Source organism: Schistocerca cancellata, chromosome 2 (assembly GCF_023864275.1).
Source record: "Schistocerca cancellata isolate TAMUIC-IGC-003103 chromosome 2, iqSchCanc2.1, whole genome shotgun sequence".
Classification (NCBI taxonomy): Eukaryota; Metazoa; Arthropoda; class Insecta; order Orthoptera; family Acrididae; genus Schistocerca; species Schistocerca cancellata.
The window spans coordinates 421,051,463-421,072,331 of NC_064627.1; the positions used below are offsets into that span (position 1 = coordinate 421,051,463).

The 20,869-nt window shown below is 44.7% G+C and overlaps 1 protein-coding gene across 1 annotated transcript in view; it reads right to left on the reverse strand.

The window, feature by feature from the left end:
* The window catches only part of LOC126154543 (serine protease nudel-like), a 191,535-nt gene that overhangs the window by 148,365 nt on the left and 22,301 nt on the right, over window positions 1-20,869 (reverse strand). Inside the window, exons 2-3 of the mRNA XM_049916151.1 lie at window positions 11,582-11,718; window positions 6,057-6,184 (exon numbers count right to left, since the gene is read on the reverse strand). Of these exons, the coding sequence (XP_049772108.1) occupies window positions 6,057-6,184; window positions 11,582-11,718 (265 nt within the window). The remainder of the gene's footprint in view (window positions 1-6,056; window positions 6,185-11,581; window positions 11,719-20,869) is intronic.

Here is a 20,869-nt window from a genome sequence, read left to right on the forward strand (position 1 = left end):
TCACAAAACTCTACCATCTGGTGAGCAAGATGTATGAGGCAGGCGAAATACTCTCAGACTTCAAGAAGAATATAATAATTCCAATCCCAAAGAAAGCAGGTGCTGACAGATGTGAAAATTACTGAACTATCAGTTTAATAATTCACAGCTGAAAAATACTTACGCGAATTCTTTACAGACGAATGGAAAAACTGGTAGAAGGCGACCTCGGGGAAGATCAGTTTGGATTCCGTAGAAATGTTGGAACACGTGAGGCAATACTGACCCTACGACCTATCTTAGACGTTAGAGTAAGGAAAGGCATTTGTAGACTTAGAGAAGGCTTTTGACAATGTTGACTAGAATACTCTCTTTCAAATTTTGAAGGTGGGAGGGGTAAAATACAGGGAGCGAAAGGCTATTTACAGTTTGTACAGAAACCAGATGGCAGTCGAGGGACATGAAAGGGAAGCAGCGGTTGGGAATGGAGTGAGACAGGGTTGTAGCCTATCCCCGATGTTATTCAATCTGTATATTGAGCAAGCAGAAAGGAAACAAAAGAAAAGTTCGGAGTAGGTATTAAAATCCATGGAGAAGAAATAAAAACTTTGAGGTTCGCCGATGACATTGTAATTCTGTCAGAGACAGCAAAGGGCTTGGAAGAGCAGTTGGACGGAATGGATAGTGTCTTGAAAGGAGGATATAAGATGAACATCAACAAAAGCAAAACGAGGATAATGGAATGTAGTCGAATTAAGTCGGGTGATGCTGAGGGAATTAGATTAGGAAATGAGACACTTAAAGTAGTAAATGAGTTTTGCTATTTGGGGAGCAAAATAACTGATGATGGTCGAGGTAGAGAGGATATAAAATGTAGCATGGCAATGGCAAGGAAAGCGTTTCTGAAGAAGAGAAATTTGTTAACATCGAGTATAGATTTGAGAGTCAGGAAGTCGTTTCTGAAAGTATTTGTATGGAGTGTAGCCATGTATGGAAGTGAAACATGGACGATAAATAGTTTATACAAGAAGAGAATAGAAGCTTTCGAAATGTGGTGCTACAGAAGAATGCTGAAGATTAGATGGGTAGATCACATAACTAATGAGGAGGTATTGAATAGAATTGGAGAGAAGAGAAATTTGTGGCACAAGTTGACTAGAAGAAGGGATCGGCTGGTAGGGCATATTCTGAGGCATCAAGGGATCTCTAATTTAGTATTGGAGGGCAGCGTGGAGGGTAAAAATCGTAGAGGGAGACCAAGAGATGAATACACTAAGCAGATTCAGAAGGATGTAGGTTGCAGTAGGTACTGGGAGATGAAGCTTGCACAGGAGTAGCATGGAGAGCTGCTTCAAACCAGTCTCTGGACTGAGGACCACAACAACAACAACAACAACAACAACAACAACAACAGACATTGCTGTAAAATTGTCGTTTAGCGTCTTCGTAAGTGCAATACAGGAACCACACTCTAAACAGGAAAAGCACTGCCACGCCATAACACCATCTCCTCTGTAATTGACAGCAGGTATTACAGATGATGTAACATTCTCCGGGCATTCACCCTTCCAGTGACCTTCCGCAGTGTGTAGCGTGATTCATCAATCCAAATAACTCCCTTTTCAGTGATCCACTGTCCAGTGTTGTCGCTCTTTACACCACCTCTAATGTCCCTTAATACTGACTACAGAACTCTGTGGCTTATGAGAAGCTGTTCGACCATTGTTTCCCTTCTTTTTAACTGCCCCTACACAGTCATTGTGCTACCTGGACTGCTGGTAGGTCTTCGAAACCAACGATTGACCTCTTCCGGCGATTTCTTCTGATTTTTTGCGATTACTCTCTGCAAACCACGAAGGTCTTTGTCCGCCAGGAGAAGAGGTGTGCTTGGCCTTTATTTAGTAGTGGTTGTTCCTTCGCGTTTCCACTTCACGGTAATATCACCAATAGCCGGCTCGGGTGGCTTTAGAATTGTTGAAATGTCCTTTCTGGGTCTGTTACTTTGGTGACACCCAATGAATAATTGACGTTCGAAACTACTGAGCTCTCCTGAGCGACCGATTCTGCTGTTACTGCTTGTCTCCTGACGATACAATTCTTCTCGCCTCCTTTTCTACTGGCGGATGCGCCCCTCGTGACATCTAGCGGCCAGTTCCGCATTAGATAGGTTGGTTGGTTGGTTTGCGGGATTCAAGGGACCAGACTACTAGGGCCATCGGTCCCTCATTAGATAGAACTGTCCGAATACTGTTAATCGGATTGTCTCTTCCACAGAACCGGCAGAAAGTAGTTCATCCGAGCAAACTTAGAGGCGTCAACACGCGAAGGGTAAGTGGAGCGTTCACAGTCTCAGCAAGGTCACTACTCTACGATAACCTGTCTCTACAGAACAGATGAAACATGGACAGGCTAACGAGGCCACAGGTGTTTGAAGATCTCTCCAATTGGCGCTTGAAGTGTCTAGGACTGAGGAAAGTAAATAATTGTGTTTACAATTTACATATACCATCCGATTAGTGAAAGCATGTATAAAATTAACGGAGGCATTTGTACTACACCAAATTTTACAATTTAGGTGACGCTATTTGCCGATGATAAGACTATTGTAAGTAACACTAAAACGAACTGCAAATATGTTATAACAGTTATGTGAAAATGACGATTAAAAATTTCCATAAATAAGGGTAAAAGGTAAATACGCTGTTAAAACCAAAATTGTAATAAGTGACACTATATTACTTGAAAACGTAATATGTTAGTTATAAATATGAAAAAGATTTTAAAACCAAATTACCCATGTTCCAGCAAACATGCGAGACGATAAATGAAAGCGTAAAAATTAAAACCAGCAAAGAAGCCCAAATGAAGTTCTACAAAGTAATGGTTGTGCCTGCTTTTCTCTGTGTGTCTGAATCGTGGAGGTTGGCAAAAGCCGATAAAGACAAGATACAGGCTGCCGAAACGAGAGTCTTAAGAACAGTAAAAAGATGAACGCTTTCAGATAATTCAAACGAAAAAATCAGGAAAGAACTAGGTATAAACTGTTTGGAAGAAAAGCTGTAAACTGTCGAAATGATTGGAGAAAGCATGTTGGTAGAACGTCAAAAGAGAGGCTCTTAAAAAGAATGTTGTACTATAGGTCCAAGGGAAGAAGGTATCTTGGAAGTCCAAGGAAGCGGCGATAAGATACACTGAAGCGCCAAGGAAACTGGTATAGGCACGCGTATACAAATACAGAGATATGTAAACAGGCAGAATACGGCGCTGTGATCGGCAATGCCTATATAAGACAAGTGTCTGGAGCAATTCTAAGATTGGTTGCTACTGCTACGAGGGTTGACTTAAAAGTGATGCCTCCACCTTCGTAACTCTTCAACAGTTGGCAGCATTGCTATGCGGCAGGTACTGGCTTGTTCCGTAGCCTCTTCTCTAGAGATCCAGTTGGCGGGAAGCCATAGCATTGATCGGTTGTGTCGTTACAGTGTAAAGTATGAAACCCTGCGCAAACGGTCGGTCAATGCCATTTAAGCAACGTGCAGCCATTGAATTCTTGACAGCCGAAGGTGTCACCCCAAACGAGAATCATCAAAGAATGCAAGCCGTTTATGGTGATTGTGTTGATGTGAGTACTGTGCGTCGTTGGGCGAGTATAAAGATGTTGAGGCGGAAACATCTGACCTGCGTGACAAACAAAGAGTTGGACGTCCTGTGACAGCAACCACCGAGTTTCAAGAGCAAAATGTTGACAGATTGATTCAGGACGATCGTAATATCACTCAGAGAGAATTTGCAAGCACAATCGGCATTTCATAAGAACGTGTGGGTCACATTATTGCTTTGCTTGGCTATAGGAAGATCTGTGCACGATGGGTACCCCGGATGCTGACTCCTGAAATGAAAGCGCACAGACTTGAAATTTGTCAGGAACTCCTCTCGCATTACGAGAATGAAGGTCACGCCTTTCTCCATTCAATTGTGACAGGAGACGAAACGTGGCTACACCATTACAACCAGGACACGAAACGTAAGTCTACGGAATATCGACACAAAAACTCGCCCCAGAAAAAGAAATACAAGACGCAGCCCTCAGTTGGAAAAATCGTGGTCACAGTGTTCTGGGACGCAGATGGTGTCATCTATGTTGAATTCCTTGATCGTGGGACAACAATAAATTCAGAGCGTTACATCACAACGCTGCGAACTCTGAAACGACGGCTAACAAGAGTCCGAAAGGAAAAAGGAAATGTTTTCCTGCAGCATGAGAGTACCAAACCACACACTTCACGTACCGCCACAGCAGAACTTCCGAGACTGAATCTCATAACCGTACTGCATCTTCCATACAGTCCAGATTTAGCACCGTCTGACTTCCATCTGCTCCCGATAATGAAAGACGATCTGCGGGGACATCATTACGCTTCTGATGAAGACGTTGCCGGCCGGAGTGGCCGTGCGGTTCTAGCGCTATAGTCTGGCACCGAGCGACCGCTACGGTCGCAGATTCGAATCCTGCCTCAGGCATGGATGTGTGTGATGTCCGTAGGTTAGTTAGGTTTAATTAGTTCTAAGTTCTAGGCGACTGATGACCTCAGAAGTTAAGTCGCATAGTGCTCAGAGCCATTTGAACCATTTTGAACCATGAAGACGTTGAGAGGAGTGTGAGACTGTGGTTGCGGAAACGCAGTGTCGACTTCTCCCGTGGCACCTTCAGAGAACTTGTTCATCGTTGGCAGAAATGTATCCAGTTGGCTGGTGATTATATGGAAAAGTGAATATTGGTAATTAAAGATAATATTATAACGATTATTTCTGCGTTTGCTTTTTGAAAATATTCCCATCCATACCCAATTAACGAAGGTGGAGGCATTAATTTTCATTCAACCTTCGTACAATAGCAGATTATCAAGATTTAAGTGAATTTGAACGTGTTGTTATAGTCGGTACACGAGCGATGGCACACAACATCTCCGAGGTAGCGATGAAGTGGGGATTTTCCCATATGATCATTTCACGGGTGTACCGTGAATATCAGGAATCCGGTATAACATCAAATCTGCGACATCGCTGCGGCCAGAAAAAGATCCTGCAAGAACGGGACCAACGATGACTGAACAGAATCGTTCAACGTGAGAAAAGTGCAACCCTTCCACGTATTGCTGCAGAGTTCAATTCTGGGCTATCAAGGAGTGTCAGTGTACGAACCATTCAACGAAACATCATCGATATAGGCTTTTGGAGCCGAAGGCCCACTCGTGTACCCTTGATGACTGCACGACACAAAGCTTTTCGCCTCACGTGGACGCATCAACACCGACATTGGACTGTTGATGACTGGAAACATGTTGCCTGGTCGAACGGGTCTCGTTTCAAACTGATCGAGCGGATGGAGGTGTACGAGTATTGAGACAACCTCATGAATCCATAGATTCTGTCTGTCAGCTGGGGACTGTTCAAGCTGGTGGAGGCTCTGTAATTGTGTGGGGCGTGTGCACTTGGAGTGATATGGGACCCCTGATACGTCTAGATACGACTCTGACAGATGACACGCACGTAAGCATCCTGTCTGATCACCTGCATCTACTCATGTCCATTGTGAATTCCGACAGACTTGGGCAATTCCAGCAGGACAATGCGACATCCCACACTTGCCACAGAGTGGTCCCAGGAACAATTTTCTCAGTTTAAAAACTTCCACTGGCCACCAAACTCTCCAGACATGAACATCATTGAGCATATGTGGGATGCCTTGGAACGAAATGTTCAGAAGAGATCTCCACACCCCTCGTACTTTTGTGGATTTATGGACAACCCTACAGGATTCATGAAGTCAGGTCCCTCAAGCACTGCTTCAGACATTAGTCGAGTCAGTGCCACGTCGTGTGGCCACGCTTATGTGTGCTCGTGGCGACCCTACTCGATATTAAACAGGTGTACCACTTTCTTTGGCTCTTGAGTGTGTGTTATGAAGCCGGAACAGTCAACACTGGCTAATCCACTGAGTGCAGAAGAAGGAGGAAACACTTGTCCCTTGGTGTTGCACACTCCTCGGTTTCTGCACGTGCTGTGCTGACACGCACCTGGTGAGCACGCCCACCTCCTCCTCGCAGGCGCGCTTGGCCCACTCGAGCTCCGCCGTGCAGACCAGGTACCAGGTGCCGCGCCAGTTGCGGTGCAGGAAGCCGCTGTTGTACGACACCATCAACGTCTGCAACACACACAGCCCTCCTTAAATGCGCATAAATGCAAGGTAACGCCCGTAACAAAGAAAAAGAACTGATAGTATCCGATTACCTGATTAGTCGTCAGCATATTGAGCACTTCACATGTATAAGTATTTAGCGGTAATACTAAGAACGATATGAAATGAAATGATCTCGTAAAATCAGTATTTGCGAAGGGGAATGGAAGAATTAGATTTGTTGGAAGGGTTCTAGAAAAGGGCGGTTTATCTGTAAAGGAAGTGTTGTGCAGGATGCTGGTGGGACCAATTCTATTGTTCCAGTGTTTGAAGTGCTCTTCAAGCAGTTGTAACAACAGACATTGTACTAATTCAAAGATGCGCTGTTAGGATCGCAAACAGGTCGGTATGGGCCATACGAAATTGTAGCGAAAATGCTCAGGTAAATTAAAACGGACTACCTAGAAGAAAGACGAAGTATGAAACTTCCTGGCAGATTAAAACTGTGTGCCCGACCGAGACTCGACCTCGGGGCTTTTGCCTTTCGCGGGCAAGTGCTCTACCATCTGAGTCACCGAAGCACGACTCACGCCCAGTCCTCACAGCTTTACTTCTACAAGTATTTCGTCTCCTACCTTCCAAACTTTGCAAAAGCTCTCCAGAAACGCATCCTCTCGAAACCTGGACAGCAAGCTAAACCGCGATGCAGAACGCCTCTCTTGCAGAGTCGGCCACTTGAGTTTGCTAAACATCTCCGTAACGCTATCACGCTTACCAAATAACCCTGTGACGAAACGCGCCGTTTTTCTTTGGATCTTCTCTGTCTCCTCTGTCAAGCCGACCTGGTACTGACCCCACACTGATGAGCAATACTCAAGTATAGGTCGAACGAGTGTTTTGTAAGCTACCTCCTCTGTTGATTGACTACATTTTCTAAGGACTCTCCCAATGAATCTCAACCTGGCACCCGCCTTACTAACAATTAATTTTATATGATCATTCCACTTCAAATCGTTCCGCACGCATAATCCCAGATATTTTACAGAAGTAACTGCTACAAGTGTTTGTTCCGCTATCATATAATCATACAATAAAGGATCCTTCTTTCTATGTATTCGCAGTACATTACATGCCCCTGATAGATCTGTCACTCAGGTGTCATCCAGTGACTAGTCCACGTTCGAAGTCATCGAGCTCTATTAACCGACCACTTCTACTGTTACTGCTTCTCTACTGTCAACAAAATACTCTCATCTCCTTTTATATTCGCGGCGCAGCCTTTCGTGGCATATAGTGATCAATTCCGCATTACAAAATGGCTCTGAGCACTATGGGACTTAACATATGAGGTCATCAGTCCCCTAGAGCTTAGAACTAGTTAAACCTAACTAACCTAAGGACAGCACACACATCAATGCCCGAGGCAGGATTCGAACCTGCGACCGTAGCGCCTAGAACCGCTCGGCCACAACGCCCGGCTCAGCATTACACTTAGGCGATAAAAGTCATAGGATAGCGATATGCACATATACAGACAGCGGTAGTATCATGTGCGTAAGGTATAAAAGGGCAGTGCATTGGCGGAACTGTCATTTGTGCTCAGGCGATTCATGTGAAAAGGTTTCCGACACGATTACGGCCGCACTACGGGAATTAACATACTTTGAACGCGAAGTAGTACAGGGTTATTACAAATGATTGAAGCGATTTCACAACTCTACAATAACTTTATTATTTGAGATATTTTCACAATGCTTTGCACACACATACAAAAACTCAAAAAGTTTTTTTAAGGCATTCACAAATGTTCGATATGTGCCCCTTTAGTGATTCGGCAGACATCAAGCCGATAATCAAGTTCCTCCCACACTCGGCGCAGCATGTCCCCATCAATGAGTTCGAAAGCATCGTTGATGCGAGCTCGCAGTTCTGGCACGTTTCTTGGTAGAGGAGGTTTAAACACTGAATCTTTCACATAACCCCACAGAAAGAAATCGCATGGGGTTAAGTCGGGAGAGCGTGGAGGCCATGACATGAATTGCTGATCATGATCGCCACCACGACTGATCCATCGGTTTTCCAATCTCCTGTTTAAGAAATGCCGAACATCATGATGGAAGTGCGGTGGAGCACCATCCTGTTGAAAGATGAAGTCGGCGCTGTCGGTCTCCAGTTGTGGCATGAGCCAATTTTCCAGCATGTCCAGATACACGTGTCCTGTAACGTTTTTTTCGCAGAAGAAAAAGGGGCCGTAATCTTTAAACCGTGAGATTGCACAAAACACGTTAACTTTTGGTGAATTGCGAATTTGCTGCGCGAATGCGTGAGGATTCTCTACCGCCCAGATTCGCACATTGTGTCTGTTCACTTCACTATTAAGAAAAAATGTTGCTTCATCACTGAAAACAAGTTTCGCACTGAACGCATCCTCTTCCATGAGCTGTTGCAACCGCGCCGAAAATTCAAAGCGTTTGACTTTGTCATCGGGTGTCAGGGCTTGTAGCAATTGTAAACGGTAAGACTTCTGCTTTAGCCTTTTCCGTAAGATTTTCCAAACCGTCGGCTGTGGTACGTTTAGCTCCCTGCTTGCTTAATTCGTCGACTTCCGCGGGCTACGCGTGAAACTTGCCCGCACGCGTTCAACCGTTTCTTCGCTCACTGCAGGCCGACCCGTTGATTTCCCCTTACAGAGGCATGCAGAAGCTTTAAACTGCGCATACCATCGCCGAATGGAGTTAGCAGTTGGTGGATCTTTGTTGAACTTCGTCCTGAAGTGTCGATGCACTGTTATGACTGACTGATGTGAGTGCATTTCAAGCACGACATACGCTTTCTCGGCTCCTGTCGCCATTTTGTGTCACTGCGCTCTCGAGCGCTCTGGCGGCAGAAACCTCAAGTGCGGCTTCAGCCGAACAAAACTTTTGAGTTTTTCTACGTATCTGTAGTGTGTCATGACCATATGTCAATGAATGGAGCTACAGTGAATTTATGAAATCGCTTCAATCATTTGTAATAGCCCTGTAGTTGGTGCTAGGCGCATGGGATATTCCATTTCGGAAATCGTTGGGGAATTCGGTATTCTGAGATCCATAGTGTCAGGAGTGAGCCGAGAATACCAAATTTCGGGCATTACTTCTCACCAAGGGCAACTCAGTGGTCGACGGCCATCACTTAATAACCGGAAGTAGCGGCATTTGCGTAGGGTTTGCAGTGGTAACCGACAAGCAGTACTGCGTGAAATAACAGCAGAAATCAATGTGGGACGTACGACGAACGTATGCGTTAGGACAGTGTGGCGAAATTTGGCGTTAATGGGCTACGACTGCAGACAGCCGACGCGACTCCCTTTGCTAAGAGCACGTCACCGTCTCCAGCGCCTCTCCTGGGCTCGCAACCGCGTCGATTGGACCCTAGACGACTGGAAAACCGTGGCTTGGTCAGATGAGTCCCGATTACAGTTGGTTAGAGCTGATGGTAGGGTTCGAGTGTGGCGCAGGCCCCACGAAGCCGTGGACCCAGTACACCAACAAGGCACCTTGCAGGTTGGTAGCGGCTGCCTAAGCGTGTGGGCTTGTTTACACGGGATGGACTGGGTCCTCTGGGAAAACTGAAGCGATCACTGATTGGAAATGGTTATGTCAGTTACTTGGAGGCCATTTGCGGCTGTTCGTGGACTTCGAGTTTCCAAGTAACCAAAAATTTTTTACAGATGACAATGCGCCATGTCACCGGGCCAGAATTGTTCGCGATTAACGTGATGAATGTTCTGGAAAATTCGAGAGAATGATTTGGACATCCATCGAACATTTGTAGAACATAATCGAGAAGTCGGTTCAGGCACATAATCGTGCAGCGGCAACATTTTCGCTGTTATGGACGGTGTAACATCCACGTGATAAATTTTTGGCTACAGTGCGACGAGAGGAAATTATGCATCTAACAGCTATAAACATTGTCTATTCGACGTATGAAAAAACAGTGAAAACGATGATAAATATGAATTATTTATATAATATTCTATGATATAATTGGACATATCGATGTGTATCATACAAAGACAATGATAATTGTAAATTCCTTTTATGATCTGCGTTTGTCTTCCTTTTTTTTTACCTTTTGTTGGTTGGCTTTTGTAGGTAGAGGACGGATATCAAACTGAGGTATGTTAAGAAATTGTAATTATTTGTTAATTATTACTTGAGAATAGAGTTCATTATTATTATAAATATGAGTGAATAATTATTTGTAACTTTAATTCCTCGCTCAGTAAGCATTATCTGTATTAATTATTTCTTTCCGCTGCAAGGAGCGCAGCCATTGATGATAGCGATTTGTATCGCGTTTTTGTCTGTGTTTCCCTTAGAAACAAATCAAATGTTTGCTTGATGAGGTCTAAATAGTGCACAATACGAAAGTAGGGTTTATAGAGTTTAACAAGCATTTCAAATACTTACTTATTTGGTCTAACAAATTGTCTGCCGCCATCTTAACAATTATCTCAGCGGCAAATTCAAATTACGCAACTCTGCAGGCATAAATGCCGAACGTAATACAAATGTGTAAAAATAAATGTGCACCGGTGGTCCCGAACTCATTTGAATGAAAATGAGTCGAATCAGATTGGTTCTTTTAAAACAGTGCTCATAGCACGATCGTTATAACAAACTTTTCTAGCTGATGTATGGAGCCGAAATTAATTACGCACGACTTGCGAAGAATATTGTTTCAGGTAACATACGTCAGTGTTGTTCGCGGCTGATATTAGGTGGTTTCAATGATCATTTTGCTGAAGATAACTGTTTCCATCATAATCCATAGTTGTATATAATCTGTTGTATGAACTGTGATTTAGTGACACTTACACAATTTACAGACAACACTTTAACACGACGTTAACTTGGAATTCTTTAGCAACTTGACCAAATCTTTCATCATCATCATCATCATTTAAGACTGATTATGCCTTTCAGCGTTCAGTCTGGAGCATAGCCCCCTTATAAAATTCCTCCATGATCCCCTATTCAGTGCTAACATTGGTGCCTCTTCTGATGTTAAGCCTATTACTTCAAAATCGTCCTTAACCGAATCCAAGTACCTTCTCCTTGGTCTACCAAATCTTTAGCCTGGAGAAAATTTATTTAGTTATTACTCAATGCAATAAAATAAGATTATCATTTTCATTTACAAATTAGTTAAATACCAAACCACGGAATAACACAGCGAACGCCACAACGGCTATAGAGACAGTATGGCTCAATACTTCTGCAGTGGGCTTCCAGCAAATGGTTCAATCTATGCCACGTCGGGTTGCTGCACTACGCCGACACGACATTAGGAGGTATGCCAGTACCTTTCTCACCTCGGTGTACATAGGGGTGTCGGGATGCTTTTGACGAGCCACTGTACACAGTGGGCGGTGCTCACCTGGTTGTAGCGGGCGGGCTCCCCTATGAGGAGGCACTGCGTCTCGTCGGCGCCGCTGGGGCAGTCCCTGTGTCCGTCGCAGCGCCGCTCCATCGGCACGCAGCGCTCCTCGCAGCTCAGCTCGTCGTAACTGCAGCCTGCAACCACCGCACACTCCACGTATCGCTATACGTTGCAGCTAACAGACGAAGCGAGCAAGTACTCTTCCTTCTGTACACAAACTACGGAACAAGAAAAGTTCCAACTGCCAAATGATAAATTCCATATTTGTAGCTAAAATATTTGCACTTAGACAGGCGGTCAAATATTCATTTTTACATAATTGGGAGAGTAATGAACTAAACAGCCAATTCTGTTATCTTCCTGAAATTCCCCAAGGCAGTAATAGTCACCGACAAACAATGCGTTCTGAAATCAGTCAGTTACAGAAACTGGAACGATACAATAAGGTAATACATTCTGGACCTAGTAGATCAGTATCATCAGACGTAGAAGGTTGCAGTATTCGTATGAATCAAAATTTGTACTGGCATTAAATACTACGAAACCGAGGATTAAGTCGTCAAAGGTGCAAACAGAAGTGGAAGACTCTTAGACATGAAACTCCCTACACGGATAATTTTCTGAAAACCAAACAACTGATTCTCTCGTGGCATTAAAACCCCAGAAACAAGATCTAGAAGTACAGGGGATGGATAAAAATATGGGATCACCGTGAGAAGTGCGTGCTTGGACATAAATGCAGATGCTGGCGAAGCCTGCAGGTTGCACTGTTCTATTTGACTACGGACGCTACTTGCGCAGTGTCCTCAATACGCTGCAATTTTCTGTTGTGCTCCGAACAGTATTCTATATAGTCATGAGTACATAATGTCGGAGCTCAGTGCATTCGAACGTGGTAGTAGTAGTAGGAGGAGGAGGAGATTAGTGTTTAACGTCTCGCCGACAACGAGTTCGTTAGAGACGGAGCACAAGCTCGGATTAGGGAAGGGTGGGGAAGGAAATCGGACGTGCCCTTTCAAAGGAACCAACCCGGCATTTACCTGAAGCCATTTAGGGAAACCACGGAAAACCTAAATCAGGAACCGTCGTTCTTCCGAATGCGAGTCCAGTGTGCTAACCACTGCGCCACCTCGCGCGGTAGCAAATTAGTCCACATGCTTGAAACGATCGCTCTCACACGGAACTATTGCCTCGTTAAACTTTGCTGCTAATGGACAGTAATCTACAAACTGGACTCAGTGGTTAGCTAGTGGACGTAATTCAATAAATGACTGAGTAACTATTAATCAGACTTGGGGTTTCAAGTGAACTTCATGTTTCTTTTTAGAACTCAGAGTGCGAAGAAAATTAATTCTTGAGTAAATTAATTTTAAGTTGTGTGGATTTTGCATTCCACTAATGGTTGAATTGTGCTCAGTCAGGTCGAGCCTGGCTCTGCAACTACAAACTGCTATACTGGAACGTGAATGTCGGAATGCTTCTGCCAACACTATGTTTTGCTGCTGTATCCATGGAATACTATGAAATGTCTTGTGAAAATATTTTTATTGAAGAGTTTTGGATCTTGCAATAGTTTAAATGTGCTGTTCCTACAGGGATAATGCGTGCGCAACCATGAATTGTTGTAGAGGTATCTATAACGTTATTATCGGAGAAAAGCATTGTAAGTGGCGTGAATATAAGTAGCGTGAATAAAAGGACGGTAGGTGCAAGAAGCATGAAGCGCCCTTCGAATGTATCCTGATAGCTAAAAGAGCCACGCACACTTTGAATAAGAAAATGCTACTTGACACTGAAATCAATATAAAAGATAGGGTCGCCACCGACTCTAGCCACACGACAAGAAGAGGTAGCACTGAGTCGGAAAATTACTTAATTTATTAATAAGAAAAACTCACAAAAGAACATTCATTGTACAGTCATTGATAATGAATGGGATGTAGTTATTACGTAATATGATCCAGGCATTCTTCCCGTGAATCAAATATTGAGTAAAGTAAAGAGGTCGTGAACACCATGCGTAAGTGCAGCCTGCAGCAAGATTCGTGGAAACACGATCTATTCCAGAGCATTTGTTTCAGATAAAAAAAAGGACACTAATCACTACACCTGTGCACATGGAAACGCTATAGGTGGGCCAACAAGGAAAACTATAAGGTAAATGGCGAAGGTAACGGCGACGTAACATCGGTACACAAGATAAGATTGAAGGCAAAATTATTTATTCCTTAAAACATTGATGTAGTGCATCTATAGACTGCTGCTGCATGCTAACTATGTGTCACATGAGACAAAGAAAATTCACAAATACACAAAAATTACCAAGATCCGGAAAAGATTAGAAGCATACATACACAGATGTAGGCACATAAACATTCACACTGAACCGAGGGCACTTCAACATATCCAACTCCCTTGTGCTGCGTTCCTCTCACGGATCAAAGTCAAGACTGCATTGGGAATCAAACTGAAAGTCTACAAAAGCCTTGCATTCCCTGCTGCAACCCAGCAAGTAAATCTTTATAAGACGAAATTCGAGACCGAAAGCTAAAAGCTCCCCTCTCTATGTGAAAACGCGCCACGCGGTCAGTCCAACTCACCCTTCTTCGACTGGAGCACAGCTGTGTACGCTTCCCGTACCGGCGGCAGACTGCCTCCCGCTTCTCCAGCCTCTTCCACGCTCCGCGTGGACCGGAAAACCCCAGGATGCCATTCCCGCCACCAACCTAACGCAGGTGGATTTCTCACAAGTAGCGGAAACCTCTTTGCCGACTTGACCACTACGAGAGTTGGCAATGAAAGGTGGCTACAGGACCCTTTCATCACCCCAAACGTCCCGGAGAAGACTGTGCCGCGAATTTTCTCGCCATGCTAGGAGATTCGCCAACAGTCTTCGAAACAAACATACCCTAACGAGTAACAATGGCAACAGTAAACAGCAGCACAAAGGAGTTGATTAATCTCTTATATCCAAGTGAGCTCTATCTGACCTTGGTCAATAATTGTGACCTCATGCGGTCCGCAAAGCAAACAGAATAAATTAAATTAAGCGTGATATACTACGCTAACATCATGTCATCTGACCTACTACGACCACAACCATGAGATATTATTTTAAAATTGCTTTAACCAACTATCAAAAGTTAACATAGAGACATAGGTGAACAGGTACATGATATCTATAAATATATAAACAAATACAATGATGTAAAATCATTATCACGAACCAAAGCAGTATCATCTGGTGCTGACATTTAAAAACATGCAAGTGAAAGTGCAAAATACAATATTCACAACAAATACAGTGATACAAAATCATTAATGAACCCAATGTTATGACAGCTGGTAAATAATCACCTATGGAAAATAAGACATGAGTACAAAAACACATCCAGAAATCAACTCGTTGACACGCTGTCATTTTTCAGTTTCGCCACATGGTTGTTTCACTGGGTATTCTCTTTAGGTGCTGGGGTGGGCGTCTCTTCTAAAGGCGACTTGGAGGATAAGCTAGTAGGGGACCACAACACTGAACTGGGGAGTTCGCAGCGGCGTTGATTGTAACGTCCGTTGTAACCCAGGTTGTTCATCCTAGACAGCACCCCGCGACGTTGCCTCGTGCCCGTTTCCACCCTCTGCGTCCATACTGTGGGATGGTTCTGCGTTGCAGATTTGCAGGACATCGTCGCCTGTGGGCCCTGCCTCATCATCGAGAAGGCGGCTTGGCGGTCGTCGTCCGTGTGTTGTGGAGGAATGTGTTTTACCGACACACGCCCCCGTCTCCTGTCGTGTCAATGGGGAGACACGCGCTCTTCTGCGTCGCATCGAGGTCGACGTAAACTCGTGCGGGTGTCGGGCTCGAGACCCGCTTATCACCTCTTTGCACCGTCTCAGCTGATGCGTCAGTGGTGGGACCCGCGTCCCTCCGGGCAGTGGGCGTTACCGCAGCAGCCGTCTGGACTAGCGGCGCTCAGGGATCGGCGGCCTCGCCTGGTGTGCGTCATACTTTCCCTTTCGCTTGTCAGATGACTAGCGCATGGGGTGGAACGCCGGCCATCAGCTGGCGCTGCCGTGGTGACACGCCTGCGGACTCCGGTGTGAGCCTGCGCCTGGGGGAAGACCAGCGTCCCCTCCCCTCTGACGGGGAAACAGCTGTGACCGCTCGCCGCATCACTGCTTCGCCGTTGATACCAGGGTTCGGCAACGCCTGCCGGTGGACCAAGCCCTGTGCTTTCTGATGCGGAGGCTCCCTAGGCGGCCTTGCACCCACTTAAGAACTGCGCTCACAGGGATCGTTACAAAATATCATGTGTACAGATTACCACAAAATCTTCGGAGTTTCTCACTCCTGATCAATACGTGGAATAGTGCCCAAAATTAACTTGACAAAAAGGGCCTTCTTAACATTACTAATAAGAAAAACAATGAAGAAAATTAAATAACCAATATTCAAACAAACAAAAAATCCTTTTTATAAAATATAGTTCCAGCATTACATCTGCTGTCAATCATTCAGGGTAGATCTTGTACAAGGTTTGGTCAGGATTTGGATAGGATTTGGCGCCGCTGCTAGCTACAGACACAAAACTCTACCTGCTCCTAACTACGCTCTCACACACAATCTACACAGCTCGTACTAGTCACCATCACCATATAGCCCGACTACAATTCCCACATATAAACAAAATATTCCTTTCAACACCAATACCCATATCGTTGTTCATTGACTGCTCCTCCAAGGTTTGCAGAACATGTTTGCTGATCTGTGAAAAATTTCCGAGACTTCTTTTCTATGGACATTGCATAATAAAAGTTATGATTAATGAGACACAGAAGGTTCATTCATGTCACATCTGGAATGGTAAATGTTTCAACATCTATTCATCAGACTAATGCAAAAGGTCAGTGGGCATAAAAATGAAAATAGAAATCATCCTATCCTATTAGCAAACACATAAACACTTCGTCCTATAAGTACATAAAAAAATACTGTCAAAAGAAATCCATTGTCCAGGGCCATGAGTACCCAACTTACTGCTATCATAAGATACTCATAATGATTACACACTTACTCACCACATGTCCCCAGGGTTCCCCACCTACCGTCATGTCATTTCAGCTTGGAGGTAGTCGCATTGATTCTCTATTAAATATCAAGCTGCTTGAGTCTATAAGCTGTTTCCACATACGTCTTCTGGGTTTTCACATCCTGGTGCCCTCAACCGTACCTAGTAGTATGTGGCGGCAAGTTACACTTTCCAAATATCTTATAAGATGGCAACTCTGAAAATCAAACACTATTAATCTCCTTTCATACACAAATCCTTCACCTACAAGTCACCAAGTCGCTTCATCAACATCGCAGTACATTTGAAAAGTCTCACTGAATCTTGCTCACCTAAGGGGAATAAGAACACTACAACTGTAATTTCTCAACAAGAATTACCTTACGACCATTGACTCGCCACGCCAACACACCCGATACCTTTTTAGTCATCACAAAACGAAAGCCATCTTACCGTAACAGGAAACACTTCATATGAGCCTCATGATCATTCACATTCAGACGTTTTGAAGCTGCACAACACTACTCCTTTCTGCTGAGAAGAAGAAATAACTACACACATATTGGGGGACCCTTTACAATTCATAGAAAATATAAACTTTAATTTCAATCACACCAGAGTGAATCAAAACATTGGAAAATACATACTGTAATTTTACAAAACAGAGGCGACTGGGTTTACCACGGGCACACCAATACTGTGGCCCTCCCTCAACAAATCTACCATAATAACGTCTTCCTTTATTCAAATGCACATCAATATCATCAATAGCGCCGGTCCTCATTAAGTTTGACGTCAACCGAGCCAGCCAATAGTCATTGATCCCTTTGATTAGAGGCATTTGTCGGATTGTGCCGCGGGTTTGCGGGACGAATTTCAACACCCACTGGCGGACCACCCGTACTGTTTACGGCACCCCTGTTGTTTCTTGTTCGATAATTATTCTGGGGTCGGTCACGACTACCGTTCCTAGGTCCGCTATAATTACTCCAATATCTCTGCTCATTACCATATCTTCTAAACTCCCGGGGGTGTCTTTGATTTACTCTCGGCGAATGATGACGATTGGCATCGTTCGTTCTGCCCGCGTTCCGTGAGGAATCGCGACGATGCCAACGCTCGCGCGCCCTGTAACTCTGAGGCGAGTCATTACGTCTGTATTGCCACCTGTCTCTACGGCTGCGGCTTCGCTTGCGCGGCCGCTGCTCGTAGGCGCTCTGACCGTAATTCTGCGTGGTGCCATTCGCATCGCACTCAAGCTCTAAAAGGAAATTGCGAAACCCCTCTACGTCATCCTTACATCGTCCTGCAAGGATAACGTGCCGCAACTGCATTGGAAACTTTCCCAGGCAAATACGAATAATTTCTGCAGGTCCATAAGGATCGTCAAGATGTTCATTCGCCTGCAGCATGTGCTCGAACATCTGCACAGGTCTGGAGAATTTTGACCTGTTTAACTCTGGTAGCATAATGAGTCCGTGTTTTACACGACTTTGCGCTGCCACTGACCAATATATCGACAGGAAGTGTTGACGAAACTCCCCAACAGTGTAGCAATTGCGTGCAATTGACCTCATCCGCGCCGCTGGCTCACCTTCGAGGTAGCCGCACATATACTCTATTTTGTGCGCACTGGGCCACGTAGGAGGGAGGGAGAACTCGAACTGCTGTAACCAGGCCCGCGGGTGAATCCCCGTAGCCGAGTTACGGAAGACTTCAAACTTCCTCACGGTCAGAAAATGTTTAAAGTCAAATTCGTGAGTTTCCCTTGACGAACGTTCCTGAGGGGATCCGCGCCGTTCCCACCTGGTACGAGATCCGTGATCATGACGATGATCAAATTCGCCATCGTTCCCGGAATCATCGTCGGAATAATGGCCCTTTCGTTCATTTCTTTCAACTTCATGGGCCTTTAACCCTTTTAGGTGAAGTTCTAAACGGGCAATGCGCTCACATATTCCCTCGGTAACCCCTCCTTGTTGTATGTTTATTTCACACTGTCCACGCCGACATTTCGTTATCGACCGAATTTCGTCTGCATCCGCTGATGACGAGGTAATCGTTTCCCTATTATTGTCAGACTTACGCGCCACTGCGTCTGAGATCCTGGCTATTTCTTCTCGCATCTCTCGGTGGGCCGTGTCTTGCTTTGTTTGCGTAAGCCCTTGCTCTCGCTCGAGAGCTATTATCGCCTGGCTGAGGGTTTCTACCTGCGCGCTAAGGTGGACCGGGCACTTAGCCGCAGAGTCCTCTATTCGGGACACAAGAGCCGCGTGGTCACTCTGGCATTGTTCTGCTAACGCGCGGAGATCCCTGGCGGAATTTCGTCCTACTCGGGACTCAAGAGCCGCTTGTTCACTCTGGCATTGTTCTGCTAGTACACGTATATTCCCAGCGAACCTTTCTTCTTGCTCCATCACCTGCTTGCTAATGACTTGGTGCCCCTCTTCTAAGGCGGAGATGCGTTGGTCAATGATCGCCAGTTTCTCCCCAACACCCTGTACTATTTCACTAGTCAATCTTTTATTCGCTTCCTCGATATGCCTCCTATTTTCTTCTGCTTGTTTTTTATTCACCTCCTCGATATGTCTCCTATTACTGTCTAGTAATTGTCGTAGCATAGCCTGTAATGAATTTGCATCTATCGAATGATTCGAAATCACTACGGCGGGCTCAGGATGGACAACACTTGTACTTGCGTTTTCCGCGTTTCGTTCCTGGTCGGACTCGACGTTTTGACCTCGTCCTTGTTCAGGGTTATTGTCTGGCAGGTTATTCCGATCGCGGCTCCCTGAACAGCTACGCGTCTCCATCATAAGGATTACTCCGTGCTCCAAAATACAACAAGAATGATGCCAAAGTCTCCTAATGGACTCACAGTCCCCACAAAGCACCCAAGATTTACTATATGACACCGATACACGCCACAGGACAAGAGTCAACCCACACTTGTAACACAATTGAATACTAAATCACAATATCTATACAGTAATACATATACAAGATAAAACATGTAAGAAAATGCACACCTATATCATAAATTCACGTAAATTCTGTATCACAGAAAGACAACATACCAATTAGCACATCCAACCGAAAATAACTAATCCTCACTGCGCATCAGAAGATTCCCTGGTTTACCGAAATCCGTGAGCAGGGTAAGCCATGTGTAAGTGGCGTGAATATAAGTAGCGTGAATAAAAGGACGGTAGGTGCAAGAAGCATGAAGCGCCCTTCGAATGTATCCTGATAGCTAAAAGAGCCACGCACACTTTGAATAAGAAAATGCTACTTGACACTGAAATCAATATAAAAGATAGGGTCGCCACCGACTCTAGCCACACGACAAGAAGAGGTAGCACTGAGTCGGAAAATTACTTAATTTATTAATAAGAAAAACTCACAAAAGAACATTCATTGTACAGTCATTGATAATGAATGGGATGTAGTTATTACGTAATATGATCCAGGCATTCTTCCCGTGAATCAAATATTGAGTAAAGTAAAGAGGTCGTGAACACCATGCGTAAGTGCAGCCTGCAGCAAGATTCGTGGAAACACGATCTATTCCAGAGCATTTGTTTCAGATAAAAAAAAGGACACTAATCACTACACCTGTGCACATGGAAACGCTATAGGTGGGCCAACAAGGAAAACTATAAGGTAAATGGCGAAGGTAACGGCGACGTAACATCGGTACACAAGATAAGATTGAAGGCAAAATTATTTATTCCTTAAAACATTGATGTAGTGCATCTATAGACTGCTGCTGCATGCTAACTATGTGTCACATGAGACAAAGAAAATTCACAAATACACAAAAATTACCAAGATCCGGAAAAGATTAGAAGCATACATACACAGATGTAGGCACATAAACATTCACACTGAACCGAGGGCACTTCAACATATCCAACTCCCTTGTGCTGCGTTCCTCTCACGGATCAAAGTCAAGACTGCATTGGGAATCAAACTGAAAGTCTACAAAAGCCTTGCATTCCCTGCTGCAACCCAGCAAGTAAATCTTTATAAGACGAAATTCGAGACCGAAAGCTAAAAGCTCCCCTCTCTATGTGAAAACGCGCCACGCGGTCAGTCCAACTCACCCTTCTTCGACTGGAGCACAGCTGTGTACGCTTCCCGTACCGGCGGCAGACTGCCTCCCGCTTCTCCAGCCTCTTCCACGCTCCGCGTGGACCGGAAAACCCCAGGATGCCAT